This window comes from Coffea arabica, chromosome 4e (assembly GCF_036785885.1).
Source record: "Coffea arabica cultivar ET-39 chromosome 4e, Coffea Arabica ET-39 HiFi, whole genome shotgun sequence".
Classification (NCBI taxonomy): Eukaryota; Viridiplantae; Streptophyta; class Magnoliopsida; order Gentianales; family Rubiaceae; genus Coffea; species Coffea arabica.
In genome coordinates this window covers 1,295,528-1,317,417 of record NC_092317.1, presented here as the reverse complement: position 1 = coordinate 1,317,417, position 21,890 = coordinate 1,295,528, and the positions used below count along the sequence as shown (strand labels likewise).

At 38.1% G+C, this 21,890-nt stretch overlaps 2 protein-coding genes and 1 long non-coding RNA gene across 6 annotated transcripts; 1 reads left to right on the top strand and 2 right to left on the bottom strand.

The window, feature by feature from the left end:
• Window positions 1–672: 672 nt before the first annotated feature.
• Window positions 673–9,047, bottom strand: LOC140004229 (aminopeptidase M1-like). 4 transcript variants are annotated; one of them, XM_072046956.1, is made up of 19 exons: window positions 8,589–9,047; window positions 8,341–8,486; window positions 7,982–8,084; window positions 6,824–7,013; window positions 6,647–6,740; window positions 6,009–6,162; window positions 5,719–5,823; window positions 5,499–5,615; window positions 5,305–5,418; window positions 4,218–4,400; window positions 3,791–4,112; window positions 3,325–3,446; window positions 3,152–3,249; window positions 2,513–2,690; window positions 2,327–2,441; window positions 1,940–2,007; window positions 1,764–1,841; window positions 1,389–1,466; window positions 673–1,012 (listed from the first exon to the last, which is right to left on the bottom strand). In XM_072046956.1, exons 1-19 carry the CDS (start codon window positions 8,814–8,816, stop codon window positions 830–832), a joined length of 2,676 nt encoding a protein of 891 aa, XP_071903057.1. In that variant the 5' UTR covers window positions 8,817–9,047; the 3' UTR covers window positions 673–829. The 4 variants fall into 4 exon arrangements, 3 of the variants coding, with proteins under 3 accessions (XP_071903057.1, XP_071903058.1, XP_071903059.1); XM_072046957.1 differs by having other exon boundaries at window positions 4,218–4,397; XR_003460826.2 differs by having other exon boundaries at window positions 833–1,012; window positions 1,940–2,030.
• LOC140005848 (uncharacterized) lies at window positions 933–1,307 on the top strand. Its single transcript, XR_011813394.1, has 2 exons — window positions 933–1,067; window positions 1,170–1,307. It is a non-coding gene; the product is annotated as an uncharacterized lncRNA (long non-coding RNA).
• Window positions 9,048–12,936: 3,889 nt separating the features above from the next.
• LOC140004224 (threonine synthase, chloroplastic-like) lies at window positions 12,937–15,051 on the bottom strand. The gene is made up of 2 exons (XM_072046955.1): window positions 13,345–15,051; window positions 12,937–13,244 (listed from the first exon to the last, which is right to left on the bottom strand). The coding sequence occupies exon 1, from the start codon at window positions 14,964–14,966 to the stop codon at window positions 13,371–13,373; it is 1,596 nt and encodes a 531-aa protein (XP_071903056.1). The 5' UTR covers window positions 14,967–15,051; the 3' UTR covers window positions 12,937–13,244; window positions 13,345–13,370.
• Window positions 15,052–21,890: the final 6,839 nt, after the last annotated feature.

Below are 21,890 nucleotides of genomic sequence, written 5' to 3'. Positions count from 1 at the left end.
CTCTCCCCTGCCACCCCCTTCCCACTCCCTTCCCCATTCCCCCCCTCTGCCCGCCACCCCTCTTGGGCCGCCATCCCTCCCACTCCCTTCCCCGCCACCCCCTATGCCCATCATCCCTTTCCTCCCCTCTCCCCCGCCACCCCCTCCCCCGTTCCCCTTCCTGCTTCTCATCTTCCCTCTGTCCCTTTCTTTTTTTCACATTTTTCCTCTCCTTCTCCTCCCGTTTCCTCTCCTTGCTCTTGCCGGCAGATGAAGCAGCGAAATGAAATTTTTTGTTTTTGGCAATTTTCCTTCTCCCCCCTCCTCCCCTTCCCCCGCCACCCTCACCCTCCCCCGTGCGATCTGGTCTAGCGATCAGATCAGCCAAAAGGGAAGGGGAAGTGGTGGGGGGAGGAGTGGGGGAGACGCAGAGAGAAAAAAAACAAGACAGATGGAGGATGGCAAGGGAGGAAGAGGGGGAGAGGGAAAAAGGGCAAAAAAAAAAAAAAGAAGATTGGCGGCGGCAGAGGTGGTGGTGGGTTGGGGTGGGGGAGGAAGAAGAAGAAGAGAAGGAGAAGGGATTTTTTATTTTTTTTTGTGTTTTGGATATTTTAAGTGTGTAGGTAAAAAATTTTGAGAAGTTTTTTGGGGTTCCTGTAGCAAAAGTTGTTAAAAAACTAGTAGGTAAAAAACTTGTCCAAAAACCTGACTTCCCCTTATTCCCATTAAAGACGAGAATGATAAATAGCATGTGGAGAAGTTGAATTCCTGGAAAACAGAAAACAGCCAGGTGCTGCTCTAGAGTCCTTCAACAGACATCGCGTACTTGTAACTACCAAGGCAACGGCAATCATTTCTGGCTGGCTAATTGGGAGACTACCTCTCCAAGAACTGCGTCTTGCTTTACATAATCAACCCACCTCGCTTTAATTCGAAGGATCTCCAGGCTTTGGTTCACGTTCATAGCGAATGAAGGATCCACTCGGGGTGCAAAGAAAGCTTCTATTTCATCTGCCATCTCGTGGCTGCAAAACTGAAATGGGAAGACGCTTTTAGACGGGCTGATGCCTCTGGAAAGGAACACAAGGGTGGGTACATGCATAACTCCTCTTGCTACCTTCTTTCAATCATTCTCTCTTATTTCCTAATGTACTGCGGTGCTTATCATTAACTCCTGATGCACATGACAGTGGTTACAATGGCATACCCACCCACATAGGATGCCTACTCGCCAAGTATAATCCACAAAATTTACTTTTCTATTGAGCCCAGAAGTAAGGGGGAGATGACGGATGAAGACTAAAAGCAATCATGCATATTCGTTTCCATATTTTAGCCTTCTCGACTTCAAGGAAAGTGAAACACTGAGGAAAAGGTAGAAATTAACTCTGACAGACTCGGTCACTTACAGGTGTAACAATTTTTCTAATGAGAGGGTGGAGTAGGGGACCAGTTCCCCATTTCTTCAGGATCATATCCCACCTCTCCTGCATTGATCCCAGACATATATGACTCAGTGAAACACAATATCTGGAATCTAACATATATATATGTGTGCAAAAGAAAGTAAATACCACAAGTCCTGAAATACCATCTCTAGTTATCCTGGATAGTTTATGCATATACTTTTTATGCAAAAGATTTTGAGTAAAGATCCAGAGTCAATATTCCAAGGCGTTTATGATTCTGAATTTCCTGACAGAGAAATGTTTCCAGGCAGCAACTTTTCCGATGTTGCTGTTCAAGGTTCTATCGAAAAACTTTCTTAACTCTCTGATGCCTACCTTCAACCATGTCCAGGCTGTTGATCTGCCTTCCAAGCTTATTCCCGAAGCAACATATATTATATCTTGACTGCGAACCTATAATGGAAGAATAATGTCATCAGTGACTGTAATTTGAACTGGAAACAGAAATGTTCTTCTTAATATTCATGATGTTCTCAACCAAATATACCAACCTCATCAGAAAACATGAAATCCAGAACTTCCAATACTATGGTTGTGTCTGAAGAACTAGCCAAGCAGCCTACAGATTTGAAACATAAGATCCTAGAAAAAACAAGCACTTTCATAACCCAACATGGAAAAGGACGTAGAAACAGGTGAACAACAGGAGGTGAAGTATTTGGATAGTAAATTATTTGAGATAATTTTGTGAAAAAAATACTGTAGCACTTTTTTGATATGATGTATATGAGATAAAAAGGTAATTGAAAAATGTGTTGATGATACAAGCAAGTTAGTGTGTGTAAATAAGGTGTAATAATTTACAATCCAAACACAAAGTTTCTCATATCAACAAGGTACTTGGCCCCCTCATCTGGAAAAAGTTAACTGGTTCTTACGCAAAATCCTAGTCTTCTCTTGCACTGCGTCAACTTCTCTATATAACCTTAGAAGATGTTCAAGCCCATTCCTAATATCATTGCTGGTATTCCTCATCACAGCAATATAAGCAGCCTGCAGAACATTCTCATTAAATGGATCACAAACACAGGGAAGAAGATCTGGAAACTGAGTCCTCCAGTTACCTTTCTGGTATCAACTGGAAGAACTGTAGTTTTCTTGTCATCCAAAAATGCTTGGAACCTCTTTAACGCTTCTTCACAAGTTTCTCTATGACCAAAACGAACCAAAGCCATCAGAACTTCTTCTCTCATCAAGGCAGTTAACTGGCTTTCCCCAGGTACGACATCCCAACCTAAACTTCTGCACGTATGGCAAGTGAATCTTGTGAAGGCTGAAGAGATGGGGCATATGGAAGAGTAGCCATGGAGAAAAAATTGTTAAGGAGAAGAATGTTGGAGGAGCAAGGGGGTCCAGGCAAGAAGCTTTATGAGATCAATTTGCCTGGCTATGAATCTGGAGTTGATCTACTTAAGGTTGACTTCCATAATTCAGGAACAGGGAATAGAAATATCAACATTAATATCTAGTAAAAATATCGATGTTATGGTAAATAAACCATGTTAATTATGTGAAAGCTACAGAGTTGAAAATCTTTAACATTTTTTCGATTGATGGATCCTTTTTATGAATATGGTTCCCTTGACATGCATTCAGAGAAAACAGGTAGAACCAACTACATTTAAGCAGTTCTTAATAGTACTCAGGAGACAAATGGAATAGACAAGACAAGCTTTATGATCATTTATGTAAGCCACTCTTACTCTGCACACAATAGTAGAAGATTGATAAAGAATTGTTTCAGAGTGGCCAGCAAATCTGGGATGGCATCATGAGCGATTTTTGCAACATTTTGACATACCTGTCATGAACATCACGGGAATTAGTTGTGTTCTGAGGCATGTAAAAAATTAGCATACTGAAGAGAAAATAGTACATCAATTAGTCTTGACAATGTGATCTGCTCGAGGTCCTTTTCGTATACTTCAATCAGTGAAAGCAAAGATGATAATGGAATCTCGCAAGCCTCGCAAAGAGCAAATGTATCATCCAAAATGCCTGCACAGGAACTTATTCAACACCGTGCAAATGAAACAAAAAATTAAAAGACTGCACCTATGTTGTCTGACAGGTAATTTACTTACGTGACAGGAAAGAATAAGCTGTCACTACTTTTCTCCCTAGATACAATCATTTGTCAAACGCATTCATGCATGCTAAATGAGCAATTCTGACACAAAACTGAGTTTACTGTGAAAGTTTCAAGTTAGTTGCTTGATATCTATCAATAAAAAAAGTGAAGCCCACCGCTTAGCTCTGATCAGGTTTCAAGAGAGTGAGTCAGTTCAAAAGCATTGCTGCATCAAAATTTTCGAGATTATTGTGAAAGAGGTTTTACAAACCAAATTCATCTGCTGCTGATATGCAGTTACTCTTTATAGCTTTAGCCAGTTGAGTTAAGAGGCCATCATCATATTTCACCCGATAAAATCCAGCTTGGTGGACATTTGCTTTTATCCAGAATTCCTCCTGAAAGTCTTCTGCACTTTCCTTCTGATGCATGTTTGAGCTGCCTCCTGTATGACAAATATCCGATATATCCAGTTCTCCAAATTCTGATTCAAGGAGGAAATTTGTGCGCCTATCATATGAACCAAGGGACAAGGTAATTGGAATGATCCAGTACCGGCCATCACCATGCAATCCAGAAGACAGAAATTGTGTCTGAAAACAGATAAGAAATATATAAGATTTTCCAGTAATACAAATTTGTCTCATCAACAGTGAATCCAAACTTTGATACTTGTGATTTTCATTGAAGATGAAAACCTGCTTAAATTCCAGACTGCAATCTTTTAATGATAGTGAGATAACTGGATAGCCTGTTTGCTTTGTCCATATGCTCATGATTTTGCTTACTCCAACACCAGATACTTCGGACAGAACACTCCATAGATCTTCTGTCTTGGCGTTCCCCCAGGCATATCTTGCCATGTATGAACTCAAAGACTTCTGACTCCAAAAAGCATACAACAGTTAACAGGTGAGGCTGGTTTTAGTCTTCTATTTGTTTAACAATAGTATCAATAAACACAAGGAGCTAGGAATGAGGATGAGTCAACAGCTGCTACATTAGGTTCCATTTCCTCGAATCAAATAGAGTTGACTTGTGCCAATTAGGGAAGTTTTTCTAAGGGATGCTTGGACGTTGGTATAATATAGATAATTGTATTTAAGCACAACAATTTTATGGAGGAGTTTAGCTGTTCCATAGCAACTATACCATGAAATGAGCAGACGTCACTTCTTAAACAACAAAGGAGTTCTTATTACTTAAATAATCAATATTTTCTGTTTTACTTTTGGATTTTCTGGTTGGCCAGCATATCTGACTCTCAAGAGTATCGTTTTTGGTCTCAAATAATCGATATCCAGATGAGATAAATAGAAATAGAGGAGAATAGAGATAACAGAGAAAGAGAGAGAATTCTATGCACAAGTTATTGTTAAGTTCCTTCTTCAAAATTTTCACAACTATTAAAAGGAAGGATCAGGAAGTTGGTATTTCTTTCCCTTTCCAGGCCTCTGATAGACATTCAAAGGTGCAAATAAACAGAACAAGCCTAGGAGTAGGATAAAGTGGTAGGTGAGTGGCAGGGTTGATTTTGTCATCAAAATTAATAGTGCTGGAGTAGCATTGTTGTGGATTTAAAATGCACAAGATAGCCGGAAGGGTAGATACAATAGCTGTTGGAAATTCTGACCACTAAAGATGTTTTCTACCTTTGAACTTGTTGGGTACATAAGTTTAGGACTATAAATGGCCATATATAATGTCATTTTGGAGGGAGATGAACTTCAAAGAAATTAATTCCGTTGGTCAAATACTGTACAAGTTATTGTCTAACTTCCCTACCTGGAATATTTCATTGCCAAGAAAATCCTGCAACATTCGAATGACAGCAGATCCTTTCTTATAGCTTATGGCATCAAAGTACTCGATGACTGAACGAGCATGGTGTATTTCCACCTGCAACATTCTTTATGTGAACAAACAAGAACTGAATCACATGGAACAGTCTTGGTTGATCGTGATGTTTTTCTTTTAACCTCAATTGGGTGCGATTGTTCCAGTGCATCCATCTGTAGCCCATCAGTGGTCTCTTGAAGCAAATGATTCCAAATTTTCCATTCTGGGAATAAAATATCAGTAACTAGATAACTCACCTGAAAGGATCACGTTTGCAAAGAATCATAAGAAGGGAACTATTGTTACATTGAGAAGAGACCTATCAAGCAGATAAAAGAGAATGGAATCTGAAAGTAGTACCCAAGTAGCAAAACCCTCATTAAGCCATAGATGAGTCCACCACTCCATTGTTACTAGGTTGCCGAACCAGTGATGTGCAACTTCATGAGCCACAACAATGGTCATCTGCAATAAGTCCAAGAGGGTAAAACTTAAAAGACTTCAGATACCATACAAACCACAAAGTACCAGGTAGCAATGTCATCACTGCATTATCAGGAATTTCCGGGGATAATGTGTTTGGTTTTAAATATTTGCTAATAATATAAAAAAGAAAGAGAAGTGAATATGCAGCCAAAGTCATGACAAACCCTCTGTGTGTTAGCCACTGAAGAGTGCAAGTCATCATGAAGTAATTCATTTTCACGATAGATAATCAAACCATAATTCTCCATTGCCCCACCAGAAAATTCAGGAACAGCAACCATATCCAGCTTAGGAAGTCCATAAGGGAATGTGAAGTACCTGCATATTCCACTTTGCCAATTAGCAGTTGAAAATACTAAGTTGATCTAACTAAAAAATCAATGATTCGAAGAACAATACAAATGAAGAAATCCTGTTCTCTGAACATATAAGATAAGGACGTTGAATTCTAATCATGATAATGATTTATCAAAGAATGCATGGACATCTTTCCTTGCATAATCATACTAATTCTTAAATACGTCATACGATTCTTATGTCTAAATGTTATCTTCACATGATTCAGTTTAACTATTTATGGGTTAGCAATGTAAATCCTTTGGAGATTTTCAAATTGATTTTCCTGAAAGCGAAAAGGTTTTCCTCACATCGAGCTACATGATAGGCATACAAAATGCAACACCCTAATCTGAAGTCACTGAGTCAGTTGACCATCTTATGATTACGGACAGCATTTGAAAAACATTGACAATACATCTGGTGTGCATTTTACTTGCTTTAGCATCATAGATAAGATACTTACTCTTTGAAGAATTCAAGTGCCTTAACTGCAATTTTTAAAGCAAATTTTCCCTTTTCACTTTGACCAACAGGAGTGTATGCACGCACCTTGATTCCTGCAGAAACAATTGAGGGAATTTATAAAGTGGGGATACAAAAACAATCATATTATAATATCCAAATTGAATTATATGCTTACCATCGTCAGTTGTGTCTTCAATGTAATCAAACAGTCCGACTACAACTGCAACCAGGTATGTTGACATAACCACGGATTCCTCAAAGTAAATAGTCTTATGACGCCCGTTATGTTTTTCCAGAGAAACTGGCATGTTCGATAATGCTGTCAACTCTAGTGGTACATTGGTTAATGTTATTTTAAAGGTAGCCTGGAAAGAATGTGTAGTTAGCATATCTAATAAGATCAGTTTCGTAGATAATTACGATTTGAAGCAGTTGACAGCATAAACGTCAAAGAGCTAACAAGGAAAAGATGAGGCAAGCAGAGAATATGTTGCACCCAGTTGCACTTTTATATTATATAAAGAAGTCATTAGCCAAAAGTTTGAGTTGGCTTCAACCCAACATGCAGACAAGCGTTGCAGTAGACTTGATAAACAAACCAAATTCTTCAAGACAGAAAAAATTTGAGGTTATTACTAACTACAAAAACCATGTTAAAAAGTCCTTTTCTATATCAACTTTTTTGGTACCATAGAGTTCACAAAGCAAATGGACTGGCAAACGTCACATAATTCATTAACATGCTGTATTGAGAACTTTCTAGTCGGAGCATGCATCCTGCTTGTAGCTGATCTTCAGTATTCACAGTTTTCCAGCTCAATGGAAATTGTTCACCATATTGACAATTGACTTTGGACACAACTATTCAAATACAATTGAGTCGCCAGTCCTCTGATTTGAAACTCTCCATCCTTGAAACACTAAGACACATTTAACATAACATGTCTGAGTCCTAAATGGTCAGACTTCAGTATTCTCCTGTTATGCTTGAGACTCAAGTTCCCGAGTTTATTGAAAATTAGGGACTGAAGACCAAGAAAACTAATACCACGAGAAACACCGTAACTATCACTTCCATCAAACTTATTACATGATGGACATACCACAGGTGAGCTGAAATCAAGACCTCAACATCTAACAACAAATCAGTAAGTCAGAACTTCAAGGTCAAACTCATTTGTGAAAGATCATTTGAAACTAATGAAGTTCCCCTGAACTCAAGTGCCTTTATATTTGTATCCAAATTCTCAATGTAAAATTCCTATATTATCATTATTCAAGAAAGAAACAGCTAATAGAATGCACACTAGTTACTGCGCTTTCACCAATCAACCTTGAAAGCTGGTTCATCCCAGCATGGAAAACATAGTCTTGCATCCACTGCTTCAAATTGAGTTGCAACCATATTCTTCTTCACTCCTCCGTCCACATAAGTACTGCAAAAGTTAGGTTCCAATGTTAGGAAAGTCAGAATTCAATCCAGTGAGCTCATGAGTTTCATTGATGTAGTCATCAGCGAAACTGCAAAGCTCAATTTTCTGGTTCTGATTTGAAAAGCTTGTTATCTCCAATTAGCAAGACTCCAAAACTAAATTCATGAGCTTTCCTTCTCGGATAATGACTGATTTGTCTATGGGAGTGACAACCAATTCAAATGATCGAAGAAACAAAGGATAGAAAAAGAGAGAGCACCATCTGTATAAGCCCTTCAGTTGTTCATTAAGAGTTCCAGAGAAGCAGATCTTCAAAACTCCATTTCCAGTTGCTAAGGAGTCATTAAAGCCTAAAACAAGTATCTCATCCCCATTATCAACTATAATATCTGTTGGAATATGATTCTGCAATATAAAGAACACCTTAATCACGTCAATCAAACAAAAGTCAAGAACTCTCAATCATATCCGACATAAATAAACGAGTTGGGTCAAAGCACAACGTACATGGTTTTCGGAGCTGGTAAAAGAGACATCATCAATCGCTAGGTCAAGAGTATTCAAGACCAGGAACTTTGTGGCTTGGACAATAGAGATGTCAATTAACACAATACCGGAAAAAGTGCAAACTTGAAGATCAAGATTGAGAGTGAGATCATAGCGTTTAGGGACTGCAAAATTAGGAAGTCTGGTTTGACCTTTGAACTGCTCAAGCTTCTTTTCCCTGGAATCCATCTCCCTGCCTCTCTGTCAGTTAGTGCAAGTGAAAGAAGGGATGATAATAAATTAGTAATACACAATAATAAAGATCCCCCTTTTGGTCACTATCGCCTTGGACCCAAAAGTCAAGATTAATAATTTGCTAGTACAACAAATTGTTGGTTTAAAAGCCAAAGCTGTGAAGCCGTAATATGTGCTGTGGATAGAACTCAAAAAAAGAAGACCAGTACTGGTATCTTTTTTTGGCTCATATATGGCAAAGTGAGTCCATCACTTTCAGGGGTCATCTTTCTGGGCAACAATTTTTACGGGTTATCAACAGCAGTTAGAACCATCATATTAGACCCAGGTTGGTGTTTATGTTGTACATTACCAAAGACTGTAGCTTTCCTACATTTGTCGGTGCATGGGCTCCAATTCACCTTTCCGGCAACCCCCATTGTCAACGACAAGTGATGATGAGTTAAAGCTACACAAGCTGTTCGGCTTTTTCTTTTACAAATAGTTGTGCTGATGCGTTAAATTTTTAATTTTTCCAAATGTATGAGCAATACTTTTCCTCCTTGAAATCCAGTGATTGATGGAACTTCATTCCCCAAGGTTGGTTTTCATGATTTGACAACCAAAGTTAACTTTGAACTCCCACGTCTTCTTGATGGCGCGAGTCCTCAATCAAGTTTGAAAAGATGGCAACTCGTTTTAAAACTAGCGAAATTAAGCACGGACAAGTGTTTTCTTGAACACATACAATTATCTAACACATACAATTAAATCGGAGTTTCTAACACATACAATTATCTGGATTGGTAGAAGTCAAAACAAACCAGGGTTATGTTGTTTCTAGACTCCTCCGCTACTTAACTGAAATGGTTAGGTTTTTCGAAAAGGAGCAATAACAGTTTCGAGTATAACCGTAACAACTATTTGTGAACAGTGTAGCACCTTTTGAACAACTAGTAGTTTATTGTCAACTAGTTCTGCGACTTTGTAATAGTAACTAAATATCATATGTTAGTTGTAAAGTTGTACAAGTAGTTAAAAAAAAAAAAAAATTGGAACTTGTTTAAACAATAGTGTTACAAGCTGAGGAACAATTGTTCAGATAACCGTTATTGCCTCTTCCAGTTTATTTACACGCGAACCGCTGCGCATTTGACTGACTGCTCATCTTCAATTGTCAAAGCTCTAAGTTCTCTGGGGTACTGTTCTGTTTATGCCTTTTGAATACCTGCTACAAGGTGCAATGTTATGTTCCACCAATTCTTTGGTGAGAACTAGAAATTAATCCTGTGTCCGTAATGATCAACTTCCAAAATTAGGAAAAACTTGGAACTTTGAAATTGATAACTTCATTAAGCAGACAGCATGAAGACAGTACAAATAGACGTGTTGGCTCACTGCATGCCAACTTGATTCAGGCAACATAAACAGCAGTAGACCGTAACACAGCATAGGCAGCTGAAAGAAACACATGCATGCAGAACTACTCCAGTGGAGCATCTGGACTTAAGGAGTACAGTTGGATATATGTTTTTGTCAACATTAACACACAGTTTTTCCGTCAATTGGCGGCCCTTTTCCATTCCAATCACTCCCTAGCAATTGGCTGGATGAGGAAGTTTACACTTCTCGGGCAGCTGCGTGGCGAGGTTTGGATCGATTCCAAGAGAAGGCAACCAGCTGGAGCTCTTGAAGGAGCAAAGACAAGCAACGTCTGCATGTTTAAGTGCAGCGCAGCAGGCAGATGAAGGATCGGACGGTTCGGGAGGAGTCACTGCTGGCTTGCACGACATCAGCTCCTGAGCCGACATCTTGCATATTGTCTGGCCATGCATTACCACGACATTACTAGCAAAAGCAACTAGGAAAAGAACTAAAACAAAGATATTCTGATAAGGTTTCATCTCCATCGGGGATACAGTTGCGCAAACTCAGAAATTCTTTATAATAAACTCAATGTAATGCTTAATTGTGGGATAGAGCACTAGAGCATCCTCTATATTTATAGGCAGAAGCAGATCATTGTTTATATCATGATATGAAAGAAGGGAAAGGTGGGACTACTGTCAAGAGCGTGGAGCTACAGATAAATGGTGGGGACGCATGGGATAACGCCAGCCCGTGATTGCATATTGGCTTTTTTATTTCTGGCAGAATTTGGTAGTCACGGGCCTTGGATTTGTGGTGTAGAAGGTTAGAAACCTCCTCCGCCACCTCTTTTTGCATGCTATTCATTACCAACAAATATTAAACCTACATAAAAATCGTTTTCATTGGTACTTCAATAGTCAAATTCAACATGCCGGCCCATTGGTTGATTCGGTCATGCTACCTTCGCCATCCTATTGTTCAAGTAGTTTAACGTTTAGCTAGCCAGTGGACCATGTCATTTGCTGATTAAGGAACAACCGTTTATCTTTATGTACGTGAAGGATTACATTTTGTGCGAAAAGTAATTATTGTTGCTGATCTTATTAACATTAACCCTTGCTTACATGTAGGTGAAACGTCTCTTACATATCTAGCCTTCAATATACTTGAATCGCAAACTTTCCCCAGTACGTACGATTGCTTTTGTCCAATCCATCATTCCCAGATCGTAGGAACAACCAGTTCATTTGTAAGTGTTGCGATCACCAAGCATTACGTACACATATTTGTCATGATAGAACTTAAAAATACACACCAACTTGTCCAATTCATAATGCGTAATTGGTTTTGCCCGATTCCACCATTGATCCAAGTTCTCAATTGCCGAGTTTAAATTATCGTTAATCCGGCAAGTAGTGAGCACTCAAACCAATCCGAGCTGTTTTTAAGCTTCGGATGATAATGGGATTATCTTTTGCTTTTTGTTTTCGATCCAAGTTATATTATGCTGATTAAGAATGAAGATGCTACCGAATGCTGAGTTTCAGAGATGGCATCCTGATAAGGTGGTGCCAAATCAAAAGTTTAAAGAATAAATTAGATTGGTGAAAATTCAACGGAAAAGTGGTTTCTGTGAAACGATCAAGTAAAAACTGTAAAAATTCTTCCTGAGGTTCAAGTTATATCAAACTACATTCCCAAGATGGGGAAATGGACAGGAGAAATGGAGTTTATTTCCCCACCATGCTTACCGAAGAATTTCATGTACAACGTACTTCAGGGTTCAAGAGTCATGCGCAATTGCACACGTCGAATGGATTAGAAAGGGTAGGGTTCCTCTACAAACCATTCGAGCTAAAATTGATTATAGTTCCCATACAATTCGAACTCTCTGTCACAATAAGTGGTTGTAGAGGCTGACCAGAGCCACGGAAAAGCTCTGCTGCTGCTATTGATGTTTCAGAATGCACAGCAGAAAACCTCAAGCATATTAATCTCATCAAATACCAACGCATAGAATTTTTTCCAACTTTGGCTATGTGAAAGCTTGCAAAGCATGGGCAGTTGATGTACAATTTCCCTGATAATAATATTTTCACTGAACCTGAAATGCTCCTGATAGAAGTGTTAACTGCATCTTGCAAATTCCAAGCACTTGCAGAGAATACCTACCCCTTCATAAACTGCTTTTACATATTAATATCGTATGGTATGATATGACATGTCAAGAAGTGGAGATTCTTGACCATCCAGGTTATCCATTTCAAGCCCATGCTTTCAGCAAATAGATTCTGCCTTCCAGTAGAAAGGCCTCAGACATTTACACAATAGCTTCCTGATAGGAACCAAGTCTGAGTTCCTGAATATTCATTCAGCCCGGGGAGGCTGTAAATCAGAGCAGTTGCAGCCAGGGATTCCAATTCTACTTAGCCGAGGATTGTCTTTCTCGCACGTATCCAATGAGTTTGTGATTACCGCAGAATCCACCACCCGTCATCATTAAAAAGACAAAAGTAGAAATAACTTAATGCTTTACCATCAAATCAAACAGGCAGGATCAACCAATCATCATCATTAACAACACAAAAGTAAACACAACATACAACCAAGTTCCACAAGTTATTAAAGCACTTCACTGCAGAAGCGAAATTAAACATTTCATTTGCAATTAAGTCACTTTGTGGAAGCTACCTACTTGACAGGAAATACTGAAATAACTTAAAAAAACTAGTAACTGGCTATACGAGATGCTAGAGTTGACCTCTTTTGGCAATAAAGAAAACAGTACACTAGATACTCCAAAGATTTAGCAATCTATTACAAAAAGGGCTAGCTTATTACAGAAATTCAACAATAACTTGTACCATGGCCCTATCTAAGATTCTAACTATGAAGTACAACGGCTATTTCAAGATAAAGTTCCCAAGGAAAAAAATTTATCACGTCAAAGGGATGATGCAGTTCTTAGATTAGAAGTGAAACCTCACGTACGCTCCTATATCTACTGAACTTTGCATTCTTTTTTCCCTTTTTCTGCAGTAAATCTACCGAACTGCAGAATAGCTCCAAATCCTTCAAGAAGTAAGCCAATGAAATATGACGACAATGACAGCATCTAAGCCAAATCAAACTCAATCAAAAAACATGACAGGAATACATGAGCAAAACTTACCATGCTCACAAGTCATAATATGAGGTCTAGTACTTGGAATCTTTGCTCAGCAAATACTTTTTGAGAACATCCATGACTGAACCAAAATCGGCCTTAACTTGTACTGGCGGATTTGCATACTGGCATGCCATGTCTTTAATCTCCCTAGAATGGTAATCAATTTTGGATTGGGTAAATTTCAATCCATGAGCTGTACTCACCACCACGGTCCTATCTGTTGGCCCAATAACTCCACTGTTCCTCAGCTTTATCAATGCAGTCAATGCCACGCCAGTGTGAGGACATATAAACATCCCAGTGGAATCCGCTTGACCCATAGCATCCATCAACTCCTCTTCCGTCGCCTCCTCAACAATCCCATTTGAATTCTTCAATGCAAAAACCGCCCTATCGATAGAGACAGGGTCACCGATCTGAATAGCAGAAGCAAATGTAGTATTAGCCTTAACAGACTTGAATTCTTTCCAGCCTGATTTATAGTACAAGTAAAGCGGATTGGCATTTGCAGCTTGAGCACAAACAAGCCTTGGTATTCTATTAACAAGCCCCAGTTCTTTGCACATGTGAAACCCTTTATAAAATGCATAAATGTTCCCCAAATTTCCACCTGGAACTATCACCCAATCAGGGACTTCCCAGTCAAACTGTTGCAAAATCTCAATAGCCGCGGTCTTCTGCCCCTCCAGCCTCAAACTATTCAATGAATTTGCCAAATATATAGGCAGCTCAGCTGTGACTTCGCGAATCAGCTGCATACAACCATCAAAATCAGTGTCTATGCTCAAGACAAAAGCCCCATTCGCTATAGGCTGAACCAGCTGAGCAATGGATATACGGTTTGCAGGCAGAAACACAATGGAGGGAATCCCGGCAGAGGCGCAATAAGCGGATAGCGCTGCAGACGTGTCCCCGGTTGAAGCACAGCCCACTCCCACCACAGGCCGCTTCATTTTGCGCAACCGATTCACTTGACTCACCAAAACAGTCATCCCCAAGTCCTTAAAGCTCCCAGTATGGCTGATCCCACAATGTTTGACCCACAAATCATTCATGCCCAGAAACTGTTTGCCAAAACGCTCTGCCCAGAAAAGGTTCGAATTTCCCTCAAAAGCACTGACGATATCATCACTATTAATTTCTGGCAAGACCCATTCTTTCTTGGACCACACACCGGACCCATAAGGCCACGTGGTCTTCCCAACCCTGGAGTCAAAAAGGGCCCGCCAATACTCGCCGTCGTATTTCTTCAATGCATCCATATCATGCTGTACATCGAGAAGCCCACCGGAGCGGCTCCGGTAGACAATCTCGTCGAGAGAGTAGGACTCGGTGGAACTCGGGTCGGGGTTAAAAGGGACATATTTGGCGGAGAAGTTATGGGTTGAGGTGTGTCGGCGCGCCTCGTCACGGATGTTCTCATTGGTTGGGCGCCGGTGTTTGATGGCTTGTGGAGAGGCGCTGGTGCCGGCCGAAGGATCAGGTGAGGACGTGGGGAAGGCAGTGGCTTTGACTGTGGTGAAGTGGGTGGTTGTGGGGTGTTTAGAGGCGGTGGGTTGGTGAGGTTGAGGATATAATGGAGAAGAGAGGAAGGGGGATCTGAGAAGTGTTGACGCCGCCACCATCGTAAGGAGAGAGAATGAGAGTTTGGAGGCAGGCGAGATAGCGTTTTCAGGTTAGTGCCTGTTAAGTGAAAAGGAAGTAGGCACTTGGGCTCCTGTCTATTTATAACCCCGTCGTTCGTAGCATTTAGCGGCTTCCTATTTCCGAGTGGTAGTGCCGAAATTAAACACCACCTCATCGACTAAGCATGTGAAACTCAAGCAGAAGGAAATAGGGAAAATTTCAGAAACCTCTCCAAAGGTTTCCAACTATTTCATTGGCCTCCCTTTAATTTTTAAAAATTATACTAACTTTCCTTGAGGTTAATTATCTTACACTAATATTTACATCCAATCAATAATTAAAAATAGGCATTCGAAGAGAGATGATAATGTGATTCCATCATTACCCCTCATTTACTATATTATTTAGTTAATTTAATACAAATCCACACATTAAAGAAAAATACTAAAATTTACTACTTATCATTAGCGATCATGTCACATATAGTATCAAAAAATAGTATATCTTCTATATTCTTCACTTGATACAAGTTTCAAATTATTTTTTCAATTACATAGCGACTATCAAATGTGATCAACAGCAAATAATTAAAAACATTTGCAACTGAAACATTACAAAGTGTACACTTTAACATCATAAGTATCCCGTCAACATATTAAGTGTAATTTTTGAATTTTTATGGTATTAAAATTTATTTTTTGTAATATTTTGGTTGTAGATTTTTTTTTGATTATTTGTTGTTACTGATGTTTGACAATAGATCTATGAGTGAAAAAAGTCATTTGGATTTTACATTAAATGAAATATATATATAATGATATACTATTTTTTGATACTATATGTGATTTGATTTCTGATGATAAATTCTAATATTTTTTTAATGTGTGGGTTGGTATTAAATTAACTAAATAATATAATAGATAAGGGGCAATGGTGAAATCATGTTATTTTCTCTCTCTTGATATTATTTTTTAATTGTTTGTTGGATCTAGATGTTATAAGATAATAAATCTCAAGAGATATTAGTGTAATTTTTGAAATATAAAGGGCGATCATTGAAATAATCAGAAAGCTCACAGGAGGTTTCTCCAATCATCCCAAGAAAATATCTTCTATCTAGTATAAATTATTATTTACACCACCCAAAACAAGATTCCTACACCAAAAAAAAAAAACCTTAAAAGATGACAAATTAAATTACTTGCACCAACCAAAATGAGTTTAACAAATTAGTTTTCGTCCAATCTACTCCCAATAGACTTTGGTGCAATTTGACAAATTGAGGATCACAAATTGTGGACCACCAATGTTGACTAAAATGTATGGATGGAATGTGAATTTAAAGGGTAAGTTAAAGTTGTGGAATGTGAATTTGAAGGGTAAGGTAAGGTTTTCCTCATATAGATCAATAATATGCTTACATGTATTTCTTGTCTTTCTTTTTTTAGGAATTTGTTATATATTTTCAAAAGTAGAATGAGGTGCTTAATAAGGGGTTCAATTTTTAAACATACTAATACTTTTATTTGTCTAAGGTTGATAAGTTAATGGATTTTATAAACCCCTTCTATAGTTTCATAATTATTTCATAACTAACTATTAAAGAATAATTGGCTCTGTTTTGAAGCCCTGTATTTTGCACTATTGTATTTAATAGATAAGCTCTTTTTTTTACAACTTTTGCCCACAATAATCCTTTAAAAACATTTCCAAAGTTTTTTAAAATACATACCTTTAAAAACATATAAAGTTTTTTCCCATTTCTTTCTCCTCCCTCATTTCCTACCTCAACCCACCACCAACAATCATTACTCCATTTTTTCCATTTTTTCCCTTCTCTTCCATCTTTCTTCTCCTTCTTCTTCCTCTTCCCCTACTACCTCCTCCTCTTTCACCTATTCTCATCTCCTCTCCCTTCTACATTGGTTGTATTTGGTTGTGCAACTAAAGTTGCAACTGGTTTTGATCTTGCGACCAATTAGAGAAGGGAGAAAAGTGAGATCGGTGAAGAGATTGAGGGAGAAAGGATGGCGAAGGAAAAAGGATGGGAAAAATGGGTGATATGGGAAAGGACAATGGTGGATAGGAGTGGACGAAGAGGAAGGAGGAAAGAGAAAAAAAAAAGGTAGGGAAAGAGATGGCGCTGCGAGAGTACTGTAGCGGCTGTGGGGAGGGAGGAATAAATGAAAAAAAGAAAAAGAAGAAGTCTTTTATACATTTCCTAAACATACAAGTACATGAATTTTTCTAAAAATTCTATAGTATGCTATATAGTAAAATTTTATAGAAACTACCAAAAAAAAACACATCATTCAAATAGATCCAATATTTTACTTTTCTAGTTTTTAATTACTAAAATCCATTACCGTAAATTTATCAAGCATTTTATGAGTTTTTATCAAATTCATTGTCATTACCCAATTTATTACATACGGATAGTGATTTTAAAATTTGAATCAAATGGCTCCTAAGATATTAGCTTTGACCATTTCGATTTAAATGATCAAATTGTTCTATTCCTCTGTTTTTCTTTTACATGGTATTTACAAAATAGGACAACAACATTATGGTACATGACCATATATTATAAAAACACCGAAAAAATATCCTTTAGGATGATGATATAAGAAACATGTGAATGTGGATTTTCTATGTTGGTGTCTACTTAAATTTTTACATTGATTGTTTCCTTTTATTCAATATGGTTATAAAATCAAAGTAATGAAACATTTGAGGGTTGAAGGACATGCGAATCATTTGTTAGAGTGAGCAAATGTGAGTTGATCATTTGTGTTATTGTTTTCCATACTAAACTTAGATCATTTAAATTCGAAATACAAGTAATTTCCAAATAGTGCACTGCATCGCTAGTGTGACGGCCCCACCTCCCCCTAGGGCGTACCAAAGGGTTCGGCGGACCGCCTGCCCAACTCTCGCCAGAACTCACTCACTCGTATCTCACACATACATCTATAGACAATAAGTAATATCGCAATTCAACCTTATAATATACATCGATGCACAAATCAAGATACAAAGTTTCTATACACCCGAAATACTTCAAAGTGTATATAATCCAAGTACAAATCATCATAAGCGAGTGATAGCGCGAGTACAAGTCAAAATTCAAAACAGTTAGACTACACTAGTTTGTACAAGTCTCACGCCTCGCTCGTACCCCCTGTAAGGAAAATAAATGGAATGGAATGAGTTAAAAGTCCAGTGAGATTCCAAAGAGCAAATTGATCATTATTTAAAAGTACAAGTATCAACGTAGCAAAAGAACGAGCATAACAAGTTCATAAAAGTGAACAATACACTTCAAGCAGCCAATTTCAAAAGGAACGAGTGTAAAATTTTTTTTTAAAAAGAAACAATAACACTATGCATAACAATCAAAATATAAGGATACAGATGGCTCTCAGGAGCCAAATTCCCGTTGCTTCACCAAAGCTTGATCAAGTACTAGTTGACACTCCGTCAACTTTCACGTAAAGTAACCAATCCAGTAGTACTTCGTTTAATTCCAATTTATCCACCATTCAACCCCCTTACCGGGTCCGAACACCAACTAAGCACTGGTGGTAATACTTGAGTATACCGATTAGTGAGGAGATAGCACTCCACTCGACATCACTAACTACCCATGGTTCGTTATCTAATCGACCAAGTCTTACCGGTTCGATTCGATTAACTAGCCAGTGAAGTTTGGATCCCCAAGATGTCGATGAGATAACATCTCAAATTGACTGAATCAAAATAAAAGTACGGAGACGGGAATGAGAGGCACCTCCCACTAGGATTGAGTGTGGTACATACTGCCGCTCCGCACTTACAACTCAAGTACAAGTATATCAAGTCAATTGCAATAATAAACAAGTATATATCACATTAGGGCAAGTGCGATAAAGTACACTCTTACCCGATCAAATAAAGTACATATCCTTAAATCACATTGGTCAAGTATTGAAAACAAGTGTCCAGTTCAATCAGGTATTTGGAAGCACTCACCAAAAGTCTAGTGTCTCTAAAAAAAAATCACGTTCCGGTCCAACTTCTTAGTTGGAGTCCAAATATGCGATAAAATATCATTTACGAATGTAAACCTTTCTAGAGTTCGAAACATAGGTTCAAGAAAATTAAATAAATGCAACTCGTTATGTAGTATTCAAGATACTTATCAAATCTCGAAAAATTCATGCTCGCTCGTTTAGTTTCGGTAAGGAAGCGGTTAAAACTTTAGAACTCCCATTGGAGTCGAAAGAATGAGGAAAACATATTTCAAGTAGTCGTTATTTTAATTTCCTCAAGGGTACAAGTTTGACCAAATTCTAACTTATATACCTCGATAAAAGAAGACGCAATTGTCCTAGATGGTTCACGTGGTATTAACTCTCAAGTCTTACTCAAGTCGCAAGTATATCTACCTAGTTTTCAAGCGTAAATTTGGGCGGCACGCCCTTTGTATTTACCTATTTTTCAACCATTTATGATTTCATTCTTTTTCCTCAATCAGTCCCAAAGTCACACACAAAAATCATCTCATTTCAATAGCCATTCAATAGGTTCAAAGTCATACAAGTACAAAATTAAGTTAGGAAAATGTCCGGAAATGAAGTTTAAGTCATAAAATAAAAGACAGATTTGCCGTCGCTTAGCGTAACGGGCACAACCGAAACTACGCTTATCGGATTAGGGTGAAATTTATATCGTTTCGAAGCTAAAACAAAGGCCTAAAATTTTGATGAAGACCACTCAATCCAGTTCATAGTGTATCCAAGTCAAAATTTCAAATTACAGAACCAGAATCTCACATTCAGGCTAGTTAACTGCACTATGCGTAAACGACAATAACTCAGACTACCGAAGTCCGATTAAGGTGTTTTCAGAGCCGTTGGAAAGCTAAGATATAGCACTACAACTTCTGTGTTTTGACCAAATGCTAATTCAGTATGGATCAGGGTGAACAAACGTGGTCAGATTGGTGAAATGTCGAAACTGGCCACAAAGCTCTACCTATGGCAGTCAGGGGTATTTTTTTTATCTTTTCGCAGAACTAGAAGAGAAGTGCTTCAAAATTGGGATTGTCAATGGGGCAGACCAACCCGACTTCGATCGTTCGGTAGGGAGAAAAAGTCCAATGAGTCCGATCTTTTAGTGAACTGGTCTGAGTTTAGTGAACTGGTCTGAGTTTGAGTCTAAAAATTAGGTTCAAATTAAATACGAGTTAAGTTTGGGCCTGATTAGGCTTAAACTCAATATAAGTGCGACCCTTTAATTACCTATATATAATATTTATATTTTGATATTATGTATAATTATATATCCAAAATTCTATATATATTATTACTAAATACTAAATATATACAAATTACAAAATACAAAAATACATCTGAAGACTCTTCTACTAACTTCTTGAGAACCAACATTAGTAATGCATAACTTATCTCTAACTTTTCTTAATGGTTGAGTAAATTTTTGTATTGATATAATATTGGCTAATTTTCTTTTGGTCTAGAAACACAAATCATTAAGTATATTTGGATTCAAATCACAAGATTATAAAGAATTTTCAACCTTTGAAAATGTATTAGATTATGATTGCATGTTTTATTACCAGTTTTATGTATTTTGAATGAATTAAATATAAATATTGTTGAAAATTTTTTATTTGTATATTTTTTAAAAACTATTATTTATTCATGTTTAGTTTTTATGTAGTAGTTTTGGAAATGTTAAATTAATTTTACAACTTAATAGTTATAGTAATTATATTAAGAAAATTAAAGAGCAATAAGAGAGTTTGAATTAAATCCGAATAAAGCTCACAACCTGAATATTATGTGAATTGAATATGAATTTCACATTGATTAATTCGTAACTCGAAAATGTTACAAATTAAATGAGCTAAACTCGAGCTTATGAAAGTCCTCAAACTTATGAAAGTCTGACTAATTAGGCACGATTGATGGATCTACTCAAAATGAAGCATAGAAAGTTGTATTCGGTTAGGCAGGTAAAAAAAAAAAAAAAAAGGCTCCGCCTTATGTCAGTTAGGCCAGTCAAAGTTTGTAACCCGATCCAACCGCACTATACACATGTACTGGATATATTATCCATTTTGCTAGCTGCCCAACCCCCGACTGCCGACCCAAATTTAGTCTCCAGATAAAAACATATAGGGAAAATGGCTAATTTCGCCCCTAAACTTTTATATAGTGTTAATTTGGTTCCTACTTAATTTTTTTGTCCATTTTAATCCCTATACTTGTTTAGCGGTTCCAATTGAGGAACGCCGCGGCGACGCCACCATGTAATTTCAATCAATCTTCTAATTGAGAAATTAAGTAAGGGTATTTTGGGTACGTCACTACTGGGATCGTAAGATAAGAAAATGATATTCAACCCACTGCTCCAACTGAAAGCTCTCTGAGACTGGGTGGGAGCAAGAGAAAGAGAAATCTCAATTGGGAAGAAGCAAAGTGAAGTTCGTTGGGTGGATTGTGAAAGGTGACGACAAACCTCAGAAGAGGAGGGGATTGGGGCTGCTTTGTGGTGGTAGTGGTGGTTGGCGTCTTGGTGTTGAAGAAGAAGAGAGGTGACGACACCAGTCCACCAGCCGTCCCTATAGTAAGTATCGACAACGTCGCCTAGGTCGAAATAGGGTTCAGAAGAAAGAGGGTCAGGAAGAGGCAAAGGGCGGAGGTATTCGACATTGACGTACTCATGGAGAGGGACGCTAGTGCCTTCCTCGGCGACGAGGGTGTGGTACTGGACATAGGCCTTACTATTGGGGTGGAATTTGGATTTGCGCTTCTTGCAGAAGAAAAGGAGGAAGGAGGCAGTCGGAGAAAGGTGACAAGATACCAGACACTCCAGAACTAGAAGCCATTTTTGTTGTTGATGACCTCGACTAGGGAACC